Source organism: Hyaena hyaena, unplaced genomic scaffold (genome assembly GCF_003009895.1).
Source record: "Hyaena hyaena isolate Hyena2069 unplaced genomic scaffold, ASM300989v1 scaffold_952, whole genome shotgun sequence".
Lineage (NCBI taxonomy): Eukaryota > Metazoa > Chordata > Mammalia > Carnivora > Hyaenidae > Hyaena > Hyaena hyaena.
The window spans coordinates 64,550-86,153 of NW_024081587.1; the positions used below are offsets into that span (position 1 = coordinate 64,550).

Sequence of the window (21,604 nt, forward strand, 5' to 3'; positions counted from 1 at the left end):
TTTATTACTGGTTAGGAAACCTCTTTCCTGGGCCCATAGCCCTCATCAAAGCCAGCGCTGGGCAGTTCCTGAGGATGTGCCACGCTCTGAGGGTGCTAAGTTCCATCCATGCTGCCGTGGTCTTGCTGTTACCTTTGTGGGTCACGCTGCCCTAAGGGTCATGCTCAAATGTATCGTGAAAGCACGCAACGCACATTTTTGGGGCCAGACGTCAGTTTGCTTAGGTATCCTTGAGGGGAGTAGTGTAGACGCCAGTGCTTCCAAGAGGATGCTTGTTTATTTATTTTGAGAGAGGAAGTGCGCATGCACACAGGGGAGGAGCAGAGAGTGAGAGACAGAGAATCCCAAGCAGACACCACGTAGTCAGCACAGAGCCTGATGCGGGGCTCAGACTCATGAACTGTGAGATCATGACCTGAGCTGAAATTGAGAGTTGGACGCTTAACCAGCTGAGTCACCCGGTGCTCCTGGATGCTTGTTTAAATAGAACCGTGGTCTATTGGGATCAACTGGCTCTCATTTCCAAGAGAAGTCTTCCACTGGAAGACTTTAAGCTCCCTTGGATCCAGTCCTTGGCCTGTGTCCTCTCCAGGTCTCTGCAGATACATGGTGGCAACAGCATTCGTTCCTCAGCTTGGGGTCGCTTTGGTCTCTATATCTCACCCTGGGTTATTTCTTGCAGGTTAGCAGAAGCCAGGCCTCCTGTTCATAACCCCCTCTGCTCAGTGGGATCTTTAGATGAAGGTGCACGTAGGCCTCCTGCTGTACCCGTTCATGGTCTTGCTAAGGGAACAAGATTTGGTTCGTAGTTTAGAGTTGCTTGACACAACACAGCCACTGAAGCTCACCTTCCTTCGCTAGCCCACTCGTCACCCCAGGTAAAGAGAGAACTCACTGTGGCGAGTCAAAGTGCCGCTTACCTCTTGGAGCTGTGGCGGATTGGCGTTGAGGGTGCGAAGGATGCAGTGCCCAGCGGATTCCTCCGCCCGGTGGTTTGGGCATCTCGAAGACCACATGTGGTCTCTCAGTGCCAACCCTTAGCCTTTCACCTAACAACCATTAAAGCCCATTGATTGTGCAGTGACCCCAAACCCTTTTTATTTACTATTCTAATAATAATACTTTACATTTTTATAATGCTTTCTGATTTGCAAAGAACTTGTAACTGTCTTCCCTTATGACACCTCAGATCAACCCCGGTTCTAGGCAGGTTCATTATTTTTATTCTCATTTGAGGATATGGGTGAACACACTGAAGTACAGTCCAAGCTGACACAACCAGAAAGTGGAGTCTCATCTAGACCCACCCATTTAACCACTGCTGACTTGTGTACACAAACCAAACCTTTCCACCTTCTTCTGCCACTAATGCCTCCAATCCCTTTATGGATCAGATTCCTTGGTTCACTTCCCAAACTCTGAGCTGCATGCCCTACCTCTGTGCTTTCGGTCACTATCCCCCCTTCCTCAACAGGGGCCCGTTCTTGAGTGCCCAATGCCATGCCTTCTCTCTCATGAAATGTTGCACGATCCCACCGTACTGATTCCTCTGAAAGGATTTCACCTCTCCCTCTCTTGTAATAGCATTTTATTTGTGTCATAGTTATTTCTAGTTGACGTATGTCCTTGTTACATAAGTTTTTTGAGCGTTAAATGTTTATAGTTTAAATGATATCTTGCTTATCTCAATCATTCATAGTGACTACAGTGCCTTGTAGATGGTCAAGTACCTATTTTATGTGAATATTGCATTGGGTAGAACAAATCCTATCAAGTTGTCATTTGCTGGGTCAGAATTAAAGGCTCTGAATGGAGAAGGACACTTGTGGGGATGAGCACTGGGTGTTATGTGGAAACTAGTTTGACAATAAACTATTTGTAAAAAAAAAAAAAAAAAAAAGGCTCTGATGATGTCAAGAGAATTTGGGAGGCCTTGATATTTTGCCTTCCCACGCTTCTCCAATAGGCAAGGTCTACTTGAGATATCTCACTCTCTTATTCTGTCCTCAGTTGGGTCCACCTCTTAAGATCTTTAATGAATCAGTTGTATCCTATCTAAATGGTGACATTGAGCACTTTGTTCATCTTAAAATAATTTCATCCCAATGTTCCATGTTTCTGGTAGTCTCTAATCTGATAATTGCTATTAGTAATTGAATTTCTTGGCAAACAAAAGAAGATTCAATTTCCAAGTATCAGAATCATTTTGATTTTACCCTTTAAGATTTCTTTATTATTCATTAAAAAGTAAAAATGTGAAAAAAGGTAAAAATGTGTTTAAAGTTGATGTGTAACTTTGGGAGCATAGCTAGCAGGAAATGTTGAACACAATTAAAATTTTTTAAAAATAACTCCTATCATAGTTAATATCATTGTATGAAACTGGTATAGTCAATTGGGTGTGCAGTTGAATCTGAACTGATGTGAAGACTTTCTCTAAAATTCCCTTGGTGTCCTTGTACTTGTTTCCGTTTCCCTTCTCCCTTTTCCCTAAGAGTGGGTGGAGTGAAAACTGCTTGATGCTTTACTTAACATTTAGTTTTATGCACAGTTTGGAGATTTTACACTACTATTTCTAGACAGAAACATGTATACATTTATACAGAATAACATTGTCATCTTTCTCTGCAGTTATTGACTCAAAGTTTAAAGCAGCCCTTTTCAAAGTTCTTAAATTCTCAGTTGTTTTCTTGATAATTTTTAAAGTTTAAATATTTATTTTGAGAGAGAGACAGAGAGACAGGGTGGGGGAGGGACAGAGAGAGAGAGAGACAGAGAAACCCCAACAGGCTCCGTACTGTCAGTGCAGAGCCCCATGCGGGACTTGAACTCACGAACCATGAGATCATGACCTGAGCCGAAATTAAGAGTCAACACTTAACCGACTTAGCCATCCAGGCGCCCCCTTGATAATTTTTAATTGCTGTTTTCTTTTAAAGGTGTTTTTTCCCTTTCACTTCATGTTAGAAACTAAATCATGTACTGTGAAGGCTTAACCCGGCTATCTTATTTGCTTAAACTTTTTGGGAAAACATTTGAGGGAATTTTAGGAACTGCTAGTAAAGACTTAGTACATTCACATTAAATGTTCAGAACTATTTTGCAGCTGTGGCTGTGGTGCCAGATAATTAAGGTCTAATTTGATACATTTCCACATTTGAGTTGAGTATCCAGCAAATTTAGCAAAGAAGTTTCTCTAGCAGAATGGCGCGAGGTTTAATTAAAGCACCAAAGTTGCCCGTTACTGGCTGTTGTCCTTGGGCAAGTCGCATAAATTGACTCAGTATACTCATTTGAAGAATAACGGGCAGGGACTTAGTGGCACTAGGGTTTTGCGATTCTGTAATTTGTTGTTCTGCTTGTTCTTGGATACCTAACTTTTACATGATCATTACATTATCTCATGGATTCTCTACCTAGTTTTTCTTTTTTTATTAAAAAAAATATACTTTTACCCCTTGTAAAATTTTAGGTATAGGTATAACTTTGAATTTTCCTGTAATAGATACAATATAGTGGTGTCCCTGTATTTTCTCTAAGAATCTTTGTTTAATTTTTTTTTAACATTTTATTTTTTGAGAGGAAGAAAGACACACCACAAGCAGGGGAGGAGCAGAGAGAGAGAGAGAGAGGGAGACACAGAGACCAAAGCAGGCTCCAGGCTCTCAGCCATCAGCACAGAGCCTGATACAGGGCTTGAACCCATGAACATGAGATCATGACCTGAGCCAAAGTCAGAAGCTCAAATGACTGAGCCAACTGGGAGCCCTTCGGAATCTTTGTTTAAATGAAAAATGAATTTACCCCATGTGACTTATTTTTTCCAGTTAACCATACAAGTTGTTAAAAAAGAAACAAAACAATTTTTGGTTACTAACAATGTTTTTAAACAATTGCCACACTCTCCATGTGCAATTAATTTTAAAAATACCTTTTTCAGTTTATTTCCAAGTAGAACTCTTTTTCTAAAAGTTTTTTCTAAAATTGAACAGTAGAGTTGATTATTTGCTATTGTTCTTTTTCTGGGATATTGTTTCTCTAACTGCTGTTTGCTAACTCTGTGTGTCCATGGATATTCTGGGAGTTTTCATATTTTCAGTGAGATTTAAAATTTTGGGGGGTTTTAATATCAGTGATAATAGTTAAAAAAAACCCAATTCTGGGTCATCCAGACAGACACCTGCCATATACTTGGTTAAGTGTTACCACATGATAAAATTGGTGTTTGTGTTTATTGCTATGTTTGTGCCATGTGATGTCGAACTACGTCACAGTGTCTGACGTGGAAAGCTTTTGCTGAGCTCCACCAAACACGCAGTGACAGGAGCATCCCTCTGCCACACTCAAAGGATGTGGATTCTCCTGCACTATTGCAAGATATTCAAGTGAGAGTCAGATGAAGTTCACAGATTCCATTTTTTAATATAGCACCTTTCAATAGTTCACCAGCAGTAAAGTTATCAGTAATTATACACTGAAGAACTTTCTTTACCTGATTCCAGAAATAATTGAATACATACACGTTTAACGCTGATTTTGATATGACTGTGATACCAACTTTCTCTTGAAACAACTTTCTTAAAACTATCATTCAAGGAATGCTTGTGGGTAGTTTTATTTAGAAAGCCTGATTATCTTCACCTAGTAAAATGAGATGACAAACTATTTTGTAGGGTAAATTTAAGTGAAAAGGCATTGTTTTTAGAAATGAAAAAATCTAGCTGTTTTCATTTCTAAATGAAAGTTTAGAATGTTTAGGCATTAGAATGATTAAAGTAAAGAAAAAGCATCTAAAACTGTGATTTTAGCAGGAAACCATGGTCTCTTACACTCTATCTTTGCTGTTAATCTGAATTTAATTGGTTATGTAGTTATTTTTGTATTTATGCATTTGTTTTGCCTTTGTTTTATTAGGCACTAAATACCAACTTTAATTTTGTATGTATTAAAATAACATAATAAAACTGATTGTAGTTGACATTAAGAGTGCAAGAGAATGTTTCTTTTAACCAAGTTGTCCATCTAGTACTGAAAGCTTGGTACAAGATAGTTGGTCTATGATATTGACCATCATTATATCATAATTATAATGGCTAACCTTCAGCCGTATATTCCCCCGCGAGTCTCTATGAGTTGCTTAAAATTAACTCTTGCTTTTCTGTCATTTCCAGAACTGATTTCTCTAAGATGTCATATCTATGTGTTTTCAGTACTTGGTGGGACATAACCACATTCTGATTGCCACAGACTTACATGCCTTTTCAACCCAAGCATGATGGGGCTTTTAAGCCTGTTCATTCAAGTAATAGTATTCAATGACTACTGAATTCAAGACATTGTGCTAGATACTATTGAATGTCCAAAGATGAAGGAAGCAGTCTGTGTTATTGGGAAAGGAACTTACAACTTTTAATCTAGTCATTGAATTCTTGGAACTGATTATTGGATCTGTGGGTGATTTTGGATCTGCTCCCAGAATTGTAGACTTCTGATGAGAAAGGGACTTTTGCATTTCATCCCTCCATCTGTTAGTTCAGTAAACATTTACTAAGCATATGTATTTGTTCCTAGTTGACTTTCATCCTTTAATTTTCCTCTCAACCATTATAATGACTCAGATCTCTTTGCCAAGAGTATTCTGAGAAATAGAGGTAGAATCTATAGGATAAGGTTCACAAACAGCCCTTTCTACCCATTGTTGCCTGGAGGCATTTGGAAAATGTAAGATAATTGTAAATACAGGTGAACTTCCTAAATCTGGAAACCTTAGAACCTGTAGTCTTTTGGAACCATAAATATAGTGTTACTTTCAAGTCAAAGCAGGATAAGGCAGAGGGAGATGTCCAGAAGTGATACAGTTCCTAGGACCACCTTGGCAAACTCTGTGGGATCTCTGGAGTCATAATGACCCTTTTGATTGTTTCTAATTGGGCTGAAATGACCAGGCCTTTATACTATCACACTGATTAATCATTGGATAGTGGCCACCAAGCATGACCTCGGACTAGAAAGTTTATTACAGTTGATCAGCCCTTAAAAGGGCTGACTGCTGGGGCTCCTGGGTGGCTCAGTTGGTTGAACTTCCCACTTTGGCTCAGGTCATGATCTCGCAGTTTGTGGGTTCGAGCCCTGTGTCAGGCTCTGTGCTGACAGCTCAGAGCTGGGAGCCTGCTTTGGATTCTGTGTCTGCCCCTCTCTCTGCCCCTCTCATGCTCATGCTTTCTCTCTGTCTCTCAATAATAAATAAATGTTAAAGTAATTTTTAAAAATTAAAAAAATTAAAAGGGCTGACAGTTGATGTCTGTTTGCCCAAGGCATTCTCAACAAACAGGGCGACAAGTTCTTCACGCCTGTGGGGCTGGGCTACGGGGATCATGGTACTGCCCTAGGCAGTCAACTGTGACCATTACCTTGATGGTAAAATGGCATATTCAATTCACTTTTTAATTTTCTAGCTCTAAATCATGAATTTCCTAATTTAGGATGCTAATACATGGTAGATTAGTTATTAGGGTGAGCACTTGGCTTGATATTTTCCTTATTTTTATGTGGATGATGATATTACTTAATTCTAAGAATAGTGACTATAAGTATTGGATTATTTAAAACAGCTCTGCTTTCCTGGGACTACTCAGTTTAGGCCTGTTGAGATCAATTAATATCTGTTAATTATTTTTAGTATCCATAACACTTCTAGACATTTAAGTTTGGAAGATGAATTGTACAGTCATTCTACTTAGCATTTCTTTTTTTAAGTTTGTTTGCATGTTCTCTAAATGTTTTCTAATGAATGGAATACTCTATTTACTTTTCTACTTATTTTAAGAGAAGTGATCTTCTAGACTAACTTTTTATTTTTGCTTTACTTAACCCTTAAACAAATGCCTTTAATCTTTATCAAATTCTTTATTAGCAAACTTTAAAATGTAAAATCACAACATATTCTAGTAAGTCTGTGACTGAAATTATATTGATATGTTATCTACCTTCTTCGCCCTCCTCCAAAATTGTATCAATAATGGCTTTTCATCTGGTTTATTTTATAACTTAGTCATGAATGTTTCATGTCTTCATTTACCCTTTAGCTCAGGGAATCTAGGATTCATGTTTCCCTTATGGGGTCGATCTCTTTTCCGGAAGGATACTCTTACCTATTCAGATTTGTGTCCTAAGGAAATGCATGTTGCTCAGAGATGGGCAGTTTTTTAAAGCTGCCTTTTCAGAAGTTTTATGGGAATAAAAAATATAATTCTACCCAAGGTAGACTGAATAACTTGCAGGACCACTGTGTTCACATGGAAAGCTCATTTAAAACTAGTCCTGGGTTCCAAAAAATGGGCACTAAGCAGATGGAGGTACTCCCTCCATGACTTCCCTAACCTCCCAGGAGGTCACTGGTTGTCACCTTAACCCGTGGTTGGGGCTTCTTTTTTATAATTGTTGTTTCTTTGCACTCTTCTCACAGTTTCCTGGCTAATTGTGGCCTCAGTGTTGTAATAGGGAACAGGGCTCACAGGTGGATTCAGTTCTGTCTAACTGATTCTTTGGCCAGAAAAGCCGTCTCGTGGTTTTCTTTTGATATTCGGCATTACATGGTGGACAGTATCTTTAATGTTTAATGTGCTGCCAGTGATGTAGAACTTCTTAATCATGTTCCCTTTACAAAAGAAGAAAACTATTAGAAAGTTGTGGTATGAGTTTACGCCCTGATTTTTGTCAACAAATGAGATATTGACGTGCCAGTTATTTAAATGATCAAATGTCTGGCATTCTACCCATGTTTGCGTGGACTCGAGATCATGGAATTGTATAAAGAGAGAGCCTAAAATTGAAGCACAGGTAGCAAAACTTAAGAAGAAGGTGGCATGTTCTATGCATGTCCTTTCTTCTAGGTACTTGCAGTATCTGCACTAGTAAGTTTATCTGAAATGTTAATTGAACTTTACTCTGTTATTTAAGGTTTAGAAAGACGTACTCCAGATAGTATTTTGACCTAGTCAAAGCTTGTTGGGTACTGAAGAACTGTTTCAGAGTAGGGATAGTTTTTTCCTTCTTATGAAATCAAAGCCACTGGTCACCTACGTGAATGTTTATTGAGCTTGATCGACAACACATTGAGGAAGGCTCCTCCCTGCACCTCTGCTTGCGCTTAGACACTCTGGCACCATTAGATACAAGCTGCCTTTGAGGGTTAGGAATTGCAGCTGGGCTTAGATTTTATTTATCATCTGGATTAATGTTTCAAATTGTCGTGTGTTTCAGGGCTATCCATCGTAAGTACCACCTGACCTAAAGGATGTGGTGTGTGTGAGATTATTCTTATTATATAAACACAGACTACTACTTAATAGGAGTGAGTTTGAGAAATTTGGTTCTAAATATCAAAAAGCTGATTTTTGTCACCTCAGAAAGGAAAGAAAGACTTGATTTCTGGATTCAGTATTTAATATTTCCTTTGACTATAAACACTTACTGAAAACTATCAATAAATAATTCAATAATTTACTGAATCCTGAACACTGATACTATCCTTTCTTTTCATCCCTTCACACCAGGCCCTTCCTCTTTGTTGCTACCTTGACTCCCTGTCTGTCTCTCTGGTACTGTGAATTTCCACATGGATGGTGTCCTCAGTATTCTGGATCCTCAGTGTTTAATTTTTCTCTCTCTAGTGATCTTGACCTCCATCCTCCCTCAGCTTCTCACTCTAACTACCCTATCCTAGATGTTGTCATTATCAGGAGTAACTGCAGTCCCTCCAAAATCTCAGTTTAAAGCATTTCCAGCTCAGACTTCCACCTTGACCTCCCCAGCTCACTGCTTCTAGTACCTGTAATCCAGCAACCTTTTGACCTTATTTATTCTTAAAAGCCCTGAATTCCACCACTCTGTCACTGTGTCTCACTTTCCTGATGACCCTTCTTCCCTTTATACCTAGTTTAAATTCCATGTCATTATTTGCTTGACAAAATTCAATTGTAGCCAACCCCCCAATTATCTATCTATCTATTTAAATTTTAGTTAACATACAGTGTGATATTGGTTTCAGGAGTAGAATTCAGTGATTCATCACGTACATACAACACTCAGTGCTCATCCCAACGAGTGCCTCCTAGTTCCCATCACCCATGCAGCCCTTCCCCCCGCAACCTCCCTCCAATAAGCCATAGTTTGTTCTCTATTTTTAAGAGTCTCTTGTGGTTTGTTTCCCTATCTTCCGTTCACCCCACCTTCCCATATGTTCATCTGCTTTGTTTCTTAAATTCCACATATGAGTGAAATCATATAGTATTTGTCTTTCTTTGATTGACTTATTTTCCTTAACATAATACATTCTGGCTCCTTTCATATCATGGCAAATGGCAAGATTTCATCCTATTTGGTAGCTGAGTAATATTCCATTGAATATATATATCACATCTTCTTTATCCATTAATCAGTCGATGGACACTTGGGCTCTCTCCATAATTTGACTGTTGTTGATAATGTTGCTAAAGCATTGGGGTGCATGTACCCCTTCAAGTCTGTATTTTGGTATCCCTTGGGTAAATAAATAATAGTGCAATTGCTGGATCATAGGGCAGCTCTGTTTTTTGAGGAACCTCCATACTGTTCTCCAGAGAGGCTGCACCAGTTTGCATTCCCACCAGCAGTGCAAGGTGGTTCCCCTTTGGCCACATCCTCGCCAACACCTGCTGTTTCTTGTGTTGTTAATTTTAGCCATTCTGACAGGTGTGAGGTGATATCTCATTGTGGTTTTAATTTCTGTTTCCCTAATGATGAGTGATGTTGAGCATCTTTTCATGTTAGCTATCTGGATGTCTTCTTTGGAAAAGTGTTTGTTCATGTCTTCTCCCCATTTTTTAAATGGATTGTTTGTTTTTCGGGTGTTGAATTTGATAAGTTCTTTATAGATTTTGGATACTGCAAAGTTACAGGATATAAAATCAATGTGGAGAAATCTATTGCATCTCTACACACCAAAAATAAAGCAGCAGAAAAAGAAATCAAGGAATTGATCCCACTTGAATTGCACCAAAAACAGTAAGATACCTAGGAATAAACCTAACTGAAGAGATAAAAGATCTATACTCTGAAAACAATAGAACACTTATCAAAGAAATTGAAGAGGATAAAAAGAAATGAAAGAACATTCCATGGATTGGAAGAAGAAACATTATTAAAAATGTCTATACTACCCAAAACAATCTACACATTTAATGCAATCCCTATCAAAATAACACCAGCAGTTTTCACAGAGCTGGAACAAACAGTCCTAAAATTTGTATGGAATCACAAAGGACCCCAAATAGCTGAAGTAATCCTGAAAAAGAAACACAAAACTGAAGGCATCACGATTCTGGATTTTAAGCTATGTTACAAAGATGTAGTCATCAAGACAGTATGGTGCTGGCATAACACAGACACATATATCAATAGAATGAAATAGAAAATCCAGAAATGGACCCACCACTATATGGCCAACTAATCTTTCACAAAGCAGGTCAGAATATCCAATGGAAAAAAGACCGTCTCTTCAAAAGGTGTGGGGAAAACTTAATGGCAACATGCAGAAGAATGAAACTGGACCACTTTCTTACACTACATACAAAAATAAATTCAAAATGGATGAAAGACCTAAGTGTGAGAAAGGAAACCATCAAAATCCTAGAGGAGGACACAGGCAGCAACTTCTTTGACCTCAGCTGAGTAAGTTCTTACTAGACATGTCTCCGGAGCCAAGGGAAACAAAAGCAAACAGGAACTATTGGGATAAAAAGGTTAAAAGCTTCTGCACAGGGAAGGAAACAATCAACAAAACTAAAAGGCAACCAACAGAATGGGAGATGGTATTTGCAAATTACATATCTGATAAAGTTAGTATCCAAAATCTATAAATTCTCTGTCTTAAATGAAATGTTGCTGGGAAAAAGTCCTCTTGCAACTGATGTCACTTGTAATTCGAGACTAGTACTCTCCAGGGGACACTCACACTACCTCCCATCGAGCTGCATGTTCTTGGTCCATTCAGTCCTCCATTTTTCCAGAGGACTATTTCCTACTCTTCTCTCCTCAACACTGCCTCCCCCATCCTTACTCTTTACTAATAATCTAGTTTTATGTTTTTCCAAAAAGGTAGATACAATAAAGAGAGAACTTTGACAAGCTCTTACCACGCACTCATGTACCCATATCAGCGCCCATACATTTTCCTTCTGCCCTCTGAATGCAGGGGTTCCTGGTAACGTCTCTACGCTAGACCCCTTCCTTCCCATCAGACACATGGCTCCAGTTCTGTCTCTCTATTTCATTAATTTTCTCATCTGTTTCTTCCTTTCTTATTGATCATTTTTATCTGCCTGCAAATAGACTTCTTTTTGGTCCTACAAAAAAAGTCCTTTTACTGACCCCATATTTTTGTCCCGCTAGTTTTGTGTCCTTTTTTCCTTTACAGCAAAATTTCTCCAAATAATTATCATTGCTCATTGTCTCCAATCTCTCTTCTCCTGTTCCCTCTAAAGGTAGGCTTTTATTTTCTCCCTCCCTCGCACTTTGCAGATACTGCTAATGTCAATATCATACAATTCTCAGCCCTCATCTCACATTGAATTGGCAACAAACAGCACAAGTTGATTACTCTCACTTCTTAGAAGAGGCTTCGAGGCCAGCACATTCTCCTAGTTTTCCTCTAAACTATGGCTTTTGTTTTTCTTTTCAACTTTGATTATATTAGTTCTCACCTCTTGTCTTTTTAACCTTGGATCTTTCCGCTATGTTTGCACTTAAATTTGCTTGGCAGTCTCATCCAGTGCCGTGTTTTGTTTGTTTGTTTTTTAATGTTTTATTTATTTCTAGGAGAGAGAGAGAGAGAGACAGCGTGAGCAGGGGAGGGTCAGAGAGACAGGGAGTCACAGACTCCGAAACAGGCTCCAGGCTCTGAGCTGGTAGTCAGCACAGAGCCCGACGCAGGACTCGAACCCACGAACCGCGAGATCATGACCTAAGCAAGGTCGGACACTTAACCGAATAAGCCACCCAGGCACCCCCAGTGCCGTGTTTTTAAGTGCTACCTTTATGCTGAAGACTTTCAACTTCTATATCCAACAATCTATTTGATAGCTTTGCCTTAACATCTGAGGGCATCTTAAATTTAACATCTCCAAAACTGAACTCCTAATATCTCATCCCAACATGCTTCATAGTTTGTCCTTAGTTAAGGGCAACTCTCTCCTTCAGTTTGCTTGACCTGGGCCCAAAGCCTTTGAATCATCCTTGGCATTTTTCACTGACTCATACTCCACATCCGTTTCATCAGCAAATCCTTTTGACTCTATCTTTAGACTGTATACAGTCTCATACCTTTTCTGCAATTATGTGTCATCATCTCCCAAACTGGTATTATTGTAGTATCGTGTAATCAGTCTTGCTATGTCCCCCTTGCCTGGTTAGAGGCTGTTTACCAAATACCAGCTAAAGAGATGGAATGCAGTTGAGAGAATGGCTTGATTTTGCTCAATGGCTTCCTGTCTCCCTCACCTACTTGTTGACTCACTCACTGTCCTCATAGAAAAGGGCTTACAGCGACCTACAGGGCCCTGTCTGCTCTGTGCCATGTCCCATCCTACCCTCTCTACTCTTCAGCTCCATCTCCTACCGGTATTTCTCTTACTCCAGACCATACACTCTGGAGTTCTTACCTTTCCACTGATGTAATAAAAATGCTCATACCCCAGGACCTTTGCACTTGCTTATCTCCCAGAACATTTTATTCCCTCAGGTGTGTGCACAGTGCACTTTCTCACTTCTTCAGCACTTCCTGTATAGGTCACCTCTCAGTGGGGCCTCCCTGATTCTCCTCTTTAAAATACCCCTACCTTCTACTTCTGATTACCTGTTCCCTGCTTTACTGTTCTCTACAGAACTTGTCATCATTTAATACACTATATATTGTACTGATTTGTTTTGTTTTTGTATGTTTCCTCTGACCAGAATGTAAGTTACACAGATAGAATTGTTCTATTTTGTTTGCTTATCCCCTGCATCTAGAATAGGATCCCTACAATATTAAGTACTTTATAAATGTTTGAATAAGTATATGAATTATTTTAGTCTTTTTAACATCATGATTCTTCTGTTACAGATAAGAAATTGAACCGTAGGGAGTGTAGTAATTTGTGGAGATAGAACTGAAAACTGGATCTATCTTGGCTACTGGTATAATCCCTGTGTGTATTAATATATCCTTTGGGATACTCTGTGTATGAACTTTATGTCAGGTTAATTGCATTATCCCATAGAGGAAGTTGTCATTATTGTGCATTTTACATGTGCTCTTACCCTCAATCAGTACCTTTCTGGGAGAAAATAGAAAGAGATTTTTAGTTCATGTAATTGTAGCTGCTGTTAAATTAAGCCATTTCCTCAAACCAAGCGTGTGTTTGACTAATGGTTCTGAGAAACTCAACTTTGCCACCTTTTAGCAGAAAAAAAAAAAGGCTACATTTACGGAGATGAAAAATACCTGAATGCAGGAGAGCGGAAGCAGCAGGGAATAAATAACGCTGCTCATCTGGTTACGGTGCTTCAAGTACTTCAGGGTGTGGATTCCACCGGACGCACCTGGAATCTTTGTTCATTTTCTGCTAATGCATTGTTCAATGGGATTATAGATTTTCAGAAATGATCAAGCTATTCTCAAATAGGGAGCTGATGAGTGATAGAGGTCACCATTTCAGAAGATAGTTACAGATTGTGATGAGTATGAATCATGCTTTGAAGTCTCCGCAGCTGCTTTTAGAGTGCAGGCTACAGGATGTGTCTGTCTGGCATTTCCCAGCACCTGCCCTATTCGTAGTTCCTATTCAGAAGACATGATTGAGCTGAGAGTGAGGTCTGTGCACCACAAAGAACTGGTATCCCTCGATTATGGAACTGAAATATGAATCCCTGATCTGTCCACACACTTTGTGTCACCTGGCCAGACTGTGGTCCTTACTTGTGTCCCTCCAGCTCCCTGAAGTTAAGATTTTTCACGAAATGCTGATATTCGCCAAGAAGTGGTGAAATTTCAAAGGAGAATTGAACACTAGCAACATGTACCTTGTGGATTCAGTGGAAAACCTAAGGTGTTTATCAAGCTCTTTGAATTTGAAGAGTCTCAAACTCCAAACTCTGTGTTCTCCTCAGTGGGTAGAGCAAGTCTCTGCTTACCTCTTTGCACCTCTGGCTGTTATCTGCTGGACTCATGGAGTCTCCTGCAGCCATAGAGGTCAGCCAAAGGTCTGAGCGGAGTTTATGCAAAGACTTTGGAGTGCCCCTATGTGGTTTTCTTCTTATAGGGGCTTACTCCTTCGATGTCCAGCCACTGGAAGCCCTGGACCCCATTCTCTGATATCACGAGATAATAAAGACTGAATCTGTCTTGTGTGAATCCTAGCAGTCCCCTGTCGCAGAGAATGGGGAATCTCCTCAGGGGACAGGCCTTGTAAGTGTTATGCTTGTCCACTGCTCTTCCTTTCTTTCAAAGGTTAAGCCCTCTTTGGTGTAGGTCTACTTTTTGGATCTCCAATGCCTTTAAGAAGTTATTTTTTATATTTTGTCCAGAGTTTATAATATATGTGGGAAGATTAGTCTGAAAAATCTACTCTAGTGTGCCTGGGTGACTCAGTTGGTTCAGTGTCTGACTCTTGGTTTCAGCTCAGGTCATGATCTCACGGTTCATGGGTTCAAGTCCTGCACTGGGCTTTGCAGTGTGGAGCCTGCTCGAGATTCTCCCTCTCCCTGGCTCTCTGTCCCTTCCATACTTGAGCACATTCACTCTCTCTCTTTCTCAAAATAAATAAACTTTAAAAAAAAGCTACTCTATCATTATTGAATTCAGAACCTCAATAAGTTGATACATGGTTTTTATCATTCAGTCCAAAATACCTCATAATTTCCTTATTATTTCTTCTTTGAGACATGGATACTTACACATATTTAAACTTTCTTTCTAACATAGGATTTTCTATTTCTTTCTGTTATTGACTTCCATCTTAATCTCATCGTGGGAAGGGAACCCACCCTGTATGATTTTAATCCTTCAAACTTTGTTGAGGTTGGATTTATAGCCCAGTCAATGGTCAACACATGTCATTGTTCTGCTTACTCAGAAAGGGTTTATATTCTTGGCTGTTAGGTGCAATGTCCTGTTCATGTCAGGTCGTATTTGCCAATTGTATTTAAATCTTACCTCGTTCTGCCTTTTTGTCCATTACCAAGATGGGTACATTACTATCTCCTGCCATATTGGGAATTTATCTATTTTTCCTTTTCATTCTGTTAATTTTTCCTATTTATTTGGAGCCCATGTTGTTTCATGAGTATAACTTTAGAATTGTGTCCTCCTGTGATTTGACCCCTTTAATAGTATGAATTTTCCGGCTTTATCTCTGGCAACGCCTTTTCCGTTAAAGACTACTTTGCTTGAGATTCCTGTGGTGACAACAACCTGTTTTGGTTAGGATTTTCATTGTTCGTTTTCTTTCTTCCTTTTTACTTAGTACTTTTCTGTTACCTTTATTGTTTCAGTGTTTTCTTTTAAGTAGTCGGGTGACAACCTTTCTTTCAATTGAAACAGTAAGATTACTTACAGTTAATATAATTATGTTTTCATTTAAACTAACTTCCTTCCTTCCTTCCTTCCTTCCTTCCTTCCTTCCTTCCTTCCTTCCTTCCTTCCTTCCTTCCTTCCAGAGGGTACAAGTGAGCAAGCGGCAGACAGAGAGAGAGAGAGAGAGAGAGACAGGGACAGAGAGAGAGAGAGAGAGAGACAGGGACAGAGAGAGAGAGAGAGAGAGAGAGAGAGAGAGAAGCGGGGCTCACCTGAAGTGGGGCTTGTCGTTTTACCCTAGGTGGGGCTTGGGCTCACCCGATGGGAGGCTCTGTCTCACAAAGTGTGAGATCATGACCTGAGCCAAAGTCAGAAAGTCAGAGGCTTCACGACAGAGCCACCCAGGCACCTGGTAGTTATTTTCTACTTCCTTCACCTATTCTATGCTTTTTTTTTCTCCATCACCATTTACTCCCTGAATTTTCAGTTGTATTGTATACTACATTACTCTCATTTGTCATATTCTTTGTATTAGGAAAAGATAGAGTTTTCAACACCCCATTGTGTGAACAAGGAATCGTTGGATTTGGAATTGGGATTGCAGTCACTGGGGCTACTGCCATTGCAGAAATTCAGTTTGCAGATTACATTTTCCCTGCTTTTGATCAGGTGAGAGGATTTCATTTTATTATAGTTGAACATTTCTTAGACGGAGTTCAGGAAGTATTGAAGTTTTGCCTCCACTTTCCCACATCTTATCTTGGGAATTTCTTTTGTTGTCTTTGAGCTAATGTGTTACAAGTTATTTTGTTACGGGCATATATTTAAAGATCTGATAAAATGGTAAGGAAATGGATGGGAATGAAGGACTCCTCATGACCTGTCCCTTCTCTCTTCCCCCCCTCAGATTGTTAATGAAGCTGCCAAGTATCGCTATCGCTCCGGAGATCTTTTTAATTGTGGAAGCCTCACCATCCGGGCCCCTTGGGGCTGTGTTGGCCATGGGGCTCTTTATCATTCTCAGAGTCCTGAAGCTTTTTTTGCTCACTGCCCAGGAATCAAGGTATCCTCATTTGTGTGCTTCATTTGATCTCTGTTGGATAATTCCATTTCAGTTCATTCTGTTAACTAATGTGCTTATCTAGAGGAAAGGAAACAGAATTTATGGAATTTATATGAATTTAATTGTTTTTTTTTTTTTTAAAGAAAGAGAGTATTTTAGATCAGCTATCCAATTCCCAGGTTTATAGAATATTCTTGTTGAAGTAGCACTGGCTTAACCCTGACATTAATTTCACAGACTTCAGAGAATAAGACCACGAACGTAGTCGGTTTATCTTCCCTCTCTTTCAAAGCTCTGTTTCTTTCTAATGGGGCTTTCTCACTTAACTGATTCTGGGTTAATTTTAATAAATCTGTTTAGTACATATTTACCTGAAAGTCAGAGAAATAGGACTTTTGCTTTACTCTAAGGGAAACCTTTGTTATCCAGATGTGATTTCCAGTCCAGGTAAGGTAATACTTGATCAGATAAGTTTGAGGCATCTCTCTCTCTCTTTTTTTTTGAGTTTAATTTTATTTATTTTGAGAGAGATAGAAATAGCAAGTGGGAGAGGGGCACAGAGAGAGGGAGACAGAATACCAAGCAGGCTCCATGCTCTGACAGCACAGAGCTGGATGTGGGGGTCGAGCTCACAAACTGAAATTCATGACCTGAGCTAAAATCAAGAGTCAGACGCTTAACCAAGTGGACCATCCAGGTTTCCCAGTATGTCTTAATTTTTCACATGATCTTTTCTATTTCTCTTTGCTAAAGAGATTTCCCGGGAATCATGATAGAAACTCCTATGTCTGCCCAGGACTGTGTGTTTGAAAACAAGGATTGGTTGTAAACATGTGTCTGTTTTATTTTTATTTTTTTCCATCAGAGAAAAGTCATAAAGTTTTTGTTTTGTTTTGTTTTGTTTTATTAGTTGAGTAGAGATTGTGTAATTTTTCAATGTAAGCTAGAAGTGGTAGGTTGGAATAGAAGCCACATTTGAAGTAATGGTTATTTTTGTGCTTGAGCTGAACATTGATTCACATTTAAAGTTTATGAGCTTACCCAGCATTTTTTAGAAAAGATTTTTGTCTCTCAATCCCTACTTTCTTTGCTTCCCTCTTTTTTCTTTTTAATACCAAATGAAAATAGTACAAAATGCTAAAAATATATGAAGAAAGCAAAGGAAGAGAAACTAAAGTAGGAACATAAATACATTGTGTATTATGGTAAACAATGTGCTCAGTCCATTTTATGGAAAATAGTGAGATTTTGCTATTTTTAAAAATGTTTATCAGAGAGAGAGAGAGAGAGAGAGAGAGAATCCCAAGCAGGCTCCACACCATCAGTGCAGCGCCTGACACTGAGCTCGATCTAACAAACTGTAAGATCATGACCTGAGCCAAAATCAAGAGTTGGATGCTTAACTGACTGAGCCACCAGGTGCCCCTGTGTTAGTTTTTCAAATAAGAATCCTTCTATTTAAAATAGTATAAAAAATTGATTTTGAAACCCAAGTGTAGTTTGTTTCAAGGAACCTTATTAGAGTCTTTAAGATAAATTCAGATTTCTTTTAATAACTCTCCTTCTGTAACACTGGTATTTATGCAACTATTTAACAGTCATTAAAAACTAGACATAGTTTGTGATTGTAGACAAAATGGTGTAGTAAGACCTTAGGCTCTGGTGTCAAAACTGTGAGAGAATCCCTGGGGTAGCAAAGAGTGTAACTTTGCGTAAAGTATTTGATCTTTCTTTTAATCCTTTGTCTCTCATTCTAAATTGAAGAAAATAATAACAGCAGCCTCACGGGTTGCTATGAAGAGTAGTGTCCACATAGAGTAGTTGGCCCAGTTACCACATGTGCCACCTGCTGATATCATCTTCTTCATTGTCAAAGTCCTTAAGAAGATCCTGGAACCCTTTCTTCTCAACTGGAAGTGGGCAGTATCCAAACTTTTCTTTCAGCTTCGCAATAACTGGACATTATATTGCCCAGATCATAAAGTTCCAAGTTCAATGGATTATTTTTCACTTAGGAAATGAAGACCCTGTTATTCATGGGAAAGGAGGAGATTTTTGTATATTAAAATTAGGGAAGAGTTACATGTTCTTTGAAAGTTTCAGTAGAGTATTAGAAGATATTGACTACTTTGCTTTTTGCAGATTCCTTTTATTATGTGTATGCAAGCTTAGCTTTTTTTAAGAAAAAAATTTTTAATGTTTATTTTTGGGAGAGAGAGACAGAGCATGAGCATGAGTGAGAGGGAGAGACAGAATCCAAACAGTCTCTAGGCTCTGAGTTGTTAGCACAGAGCATTAATGCAGGGCTTGAACTCATGAACCGGGAGATCATGGCCTGAGCTGAAGTTGGATGCTTAACCAACTGAGCCATCCAGGCGCCCTGCAAGTTTAGATTTTTAAGAGAAAAACAATATCTTAGTTTCCAGAATATGGTGGACATCTGATAAATACTTGTTTAATAGGTGGAATTTTTTAGGGGTGGGACAATAGGTAAAATTTATAATAAATGGGAATTAGGCTAGAAATACAGGATTTCTATAATTAGTAACAATTAGTTACCAAGATATCAACCCTTTTGTAAGTGAATTTACTGGGCTACATTTTGTACTGAAATTGTCTTTAAAAAAATCTGTTTTTGCAGGTGGTCGTACCCAGAAGCCCTTTCCAGGCCAAGGGACTTCTTTTGTCATGCATAGAGGATAAAAATCCTTGTATATTTTTTGAACCTAAAATACTTTACAGGGCAGCAGGTAAAGGTTTCCTTTATTTATATTTGTGAGTATCCTTGTGCATTTTGTTTCATACAGCTCAAAACAATTATAACCTTTTTTTTTATAAGCTTGACTTATATTTTCCTTATTTGTAGAAGGTTCTGATTGCGCTCTTCTATACTTAGTCTTTAGCTCTATATTTTAGTTTAGCTTTAGGGAAAATCCATGTAGCTGTTTTTTGTTTTGATTGTGGAAACAAAGAAGCAATGTGAAATGGTAGTAAGAATATAAGGACTACTTTTAGCTACATAGTAGATGCTTCGTAAATGTAGGTTGAATGGAGAATGAATGAGCGCATTGTGCCAAAGAATATCAAATGTCCTTCTAGCTCAAGTGTCCTATAAGTCTTTATCTAAATCAGAATACATTTGATAGTGAAAGGGGAACTGTTAATGCTATGACATCAAGTCAGCACTGGAATGACTGTCTAAGGCAAACTGAGATATTCAGTTACCCTTCCTTAAGCTCAAAATCATAATCCGGTAACCAGTCATCTGTCAGCTATAATGGAAATTATTTATCAGCTATAATGGAAATTTTAAATATCAAACTCTTCTGTCTAAAGTGTGTTTTACTTTGAATTCAAAGAACATTGCTTTGGCAATCCTTCTTGAACAGTTAAGCCTAACATTTTTTATTGTGGTATGATTTACACACACAGATATTAAATGTTCGGTTTGGTAGAGTTTTGAGTCTTAGAAATCCAGGTAAAGACTGTGAAAAAAAGATCTAGAACAGTTTCATTACTCTAGGAAGCTCCTTCTGCCTCTCCCTTGCCAATCTATTCTCTCTGCCCCAAACTTAGCCAGTTGCTGATTCTGTCCCCATAGATAAGCTACACATGTTTTGAGGCTTCATATAAATGAATCACACCATATATTATTATTTTGCCTTCGCCTTCTTTGCTCAACCTAATGTTTTGAGGTTCATTCATGTTGCTTGTATCAGCAGTTTATGTCTTTTTCCTTGCTGAGTAGCATTTCTGTTGTACAAATATCATCACGATTTATCTCTTCTGTTGAACAAATGTCCATCAGTGTTTTCAGTTTTTGCCTATTTTGTACAAGGCTGCTAGGGACATTCTTACACAGGTGCTTTATGAACATATTGTTTCCTTTCTTTTGAGTGAACATCTCTAGGAATGAAGTTGGTGTGTCACAGGATAGATGTAGATTTAACTTTGTAAGAATCTACTGAACACTTTTTCAAAGCGGTGATGTCATTTTCTACTGCCACTGGAAGTGTTTCAGAGTTGCAGTGCTCTTAGATTAAACATATTTTAATGGAATCTTTTCATTTTTTAGGAATTCTATTCTCATCTATATCTCATTATGGAATTAAAAATAACAAGAATTTAAAGTCTTGAGGTGAATAGGAAAACAATGATGGCATACACTGAATGACTCTTTGATTCCTAATTCCTTTAGACGCCTATGGGTATTATACTTGTAAGGCCAATCAACTGTTCAAGCTAATCAACTAATGCAGATTTTTTTCCAGTACATATCTAATGAATGGAGAGTGAATAAGAAACTTGGAAAAAGTAATTTTCATTTTGCTGCAAATTTTGAAATCAAGATCAGTAAGGGAAATGTTTAACATGACAGGATTCCAGCTAAGAGAACGAGCTTGAGAAATGTGGTATAGCCTTGGTCCTGGGAGAGATTATGAAAGACCCTGATGAGGAACGAGGCTCAAAAATTTTTCAGAAGTTTCCCAGTGTTTGATTATGTGCCATCTCAAAGACTTGAACTCTGAATCTTTTCTTGACCTCTAGGGGCTCAGTAAAGAGCAAAACACAAGTTCTTTCACAGCTACAGAGCTTCTTTATAGAAGGAAGCAGGCTAGGAAAAAAGAGCTAGCCATCAAAATCTTCATATGAATGTTCTCTATAGAGTGGATCCTTGAGTCAGTTGCATAAGCATCCCAGGAGCTTATTAGAAATGCAAATTGGCAGGGTGCCTGGGTGGCTCAGTCTGCTAAGCTTCTGACTTGACTTTGGCTCAGGTCACGATCTCATGGTTCGTGAGTTCAAGCCCTGTGTTGGGCTCTGAACTAATGACTCAAGGCTGGTTAGGATTTTCTCTCTCTCTTTCTCTGCCCCTCCCCTGCTCGCACATACGTGTATGCTTGCTCTCAAATAAATAAATTTAAAAAAAAGAGTGCAAATTGTCAGGC

The 21,604-nt window shown here is 38.7% G+C and overlaps 1 protein-coding gene across 3 annotated transcripts in view; it reads left to right on the forward strand.

The window, feature by feature from the left end:
• Nucleotides 1–21,604, forward strand: part of BCKDHB (branched chain keto acid dehydrogenase E1 subunit beta) — a 213,642-nt gene that overhangs the window by 34,214 nt on the left and 157,824 nt on the right. For all 3 annotated transcript variants that reach the window (XM_039221167.1, XM_039221168.1, XM_039221169.1), the window contains exons 4-6: nt 16,128–16,261; nt 16,500–16,655; nt 19,297–19,405. In XM_039221167.1, coding sequence (XP_039077098.1) covers nt 16,128–16,261; nt 16,500–16,655; nt 19,297–19,405 — 399 coding nt within the window. The remainder of the gene's footprint in view (nt 1–16,127; nt 16,262–16,499; nt 16,656–19,296; nt 19,406–21,604) is intronic.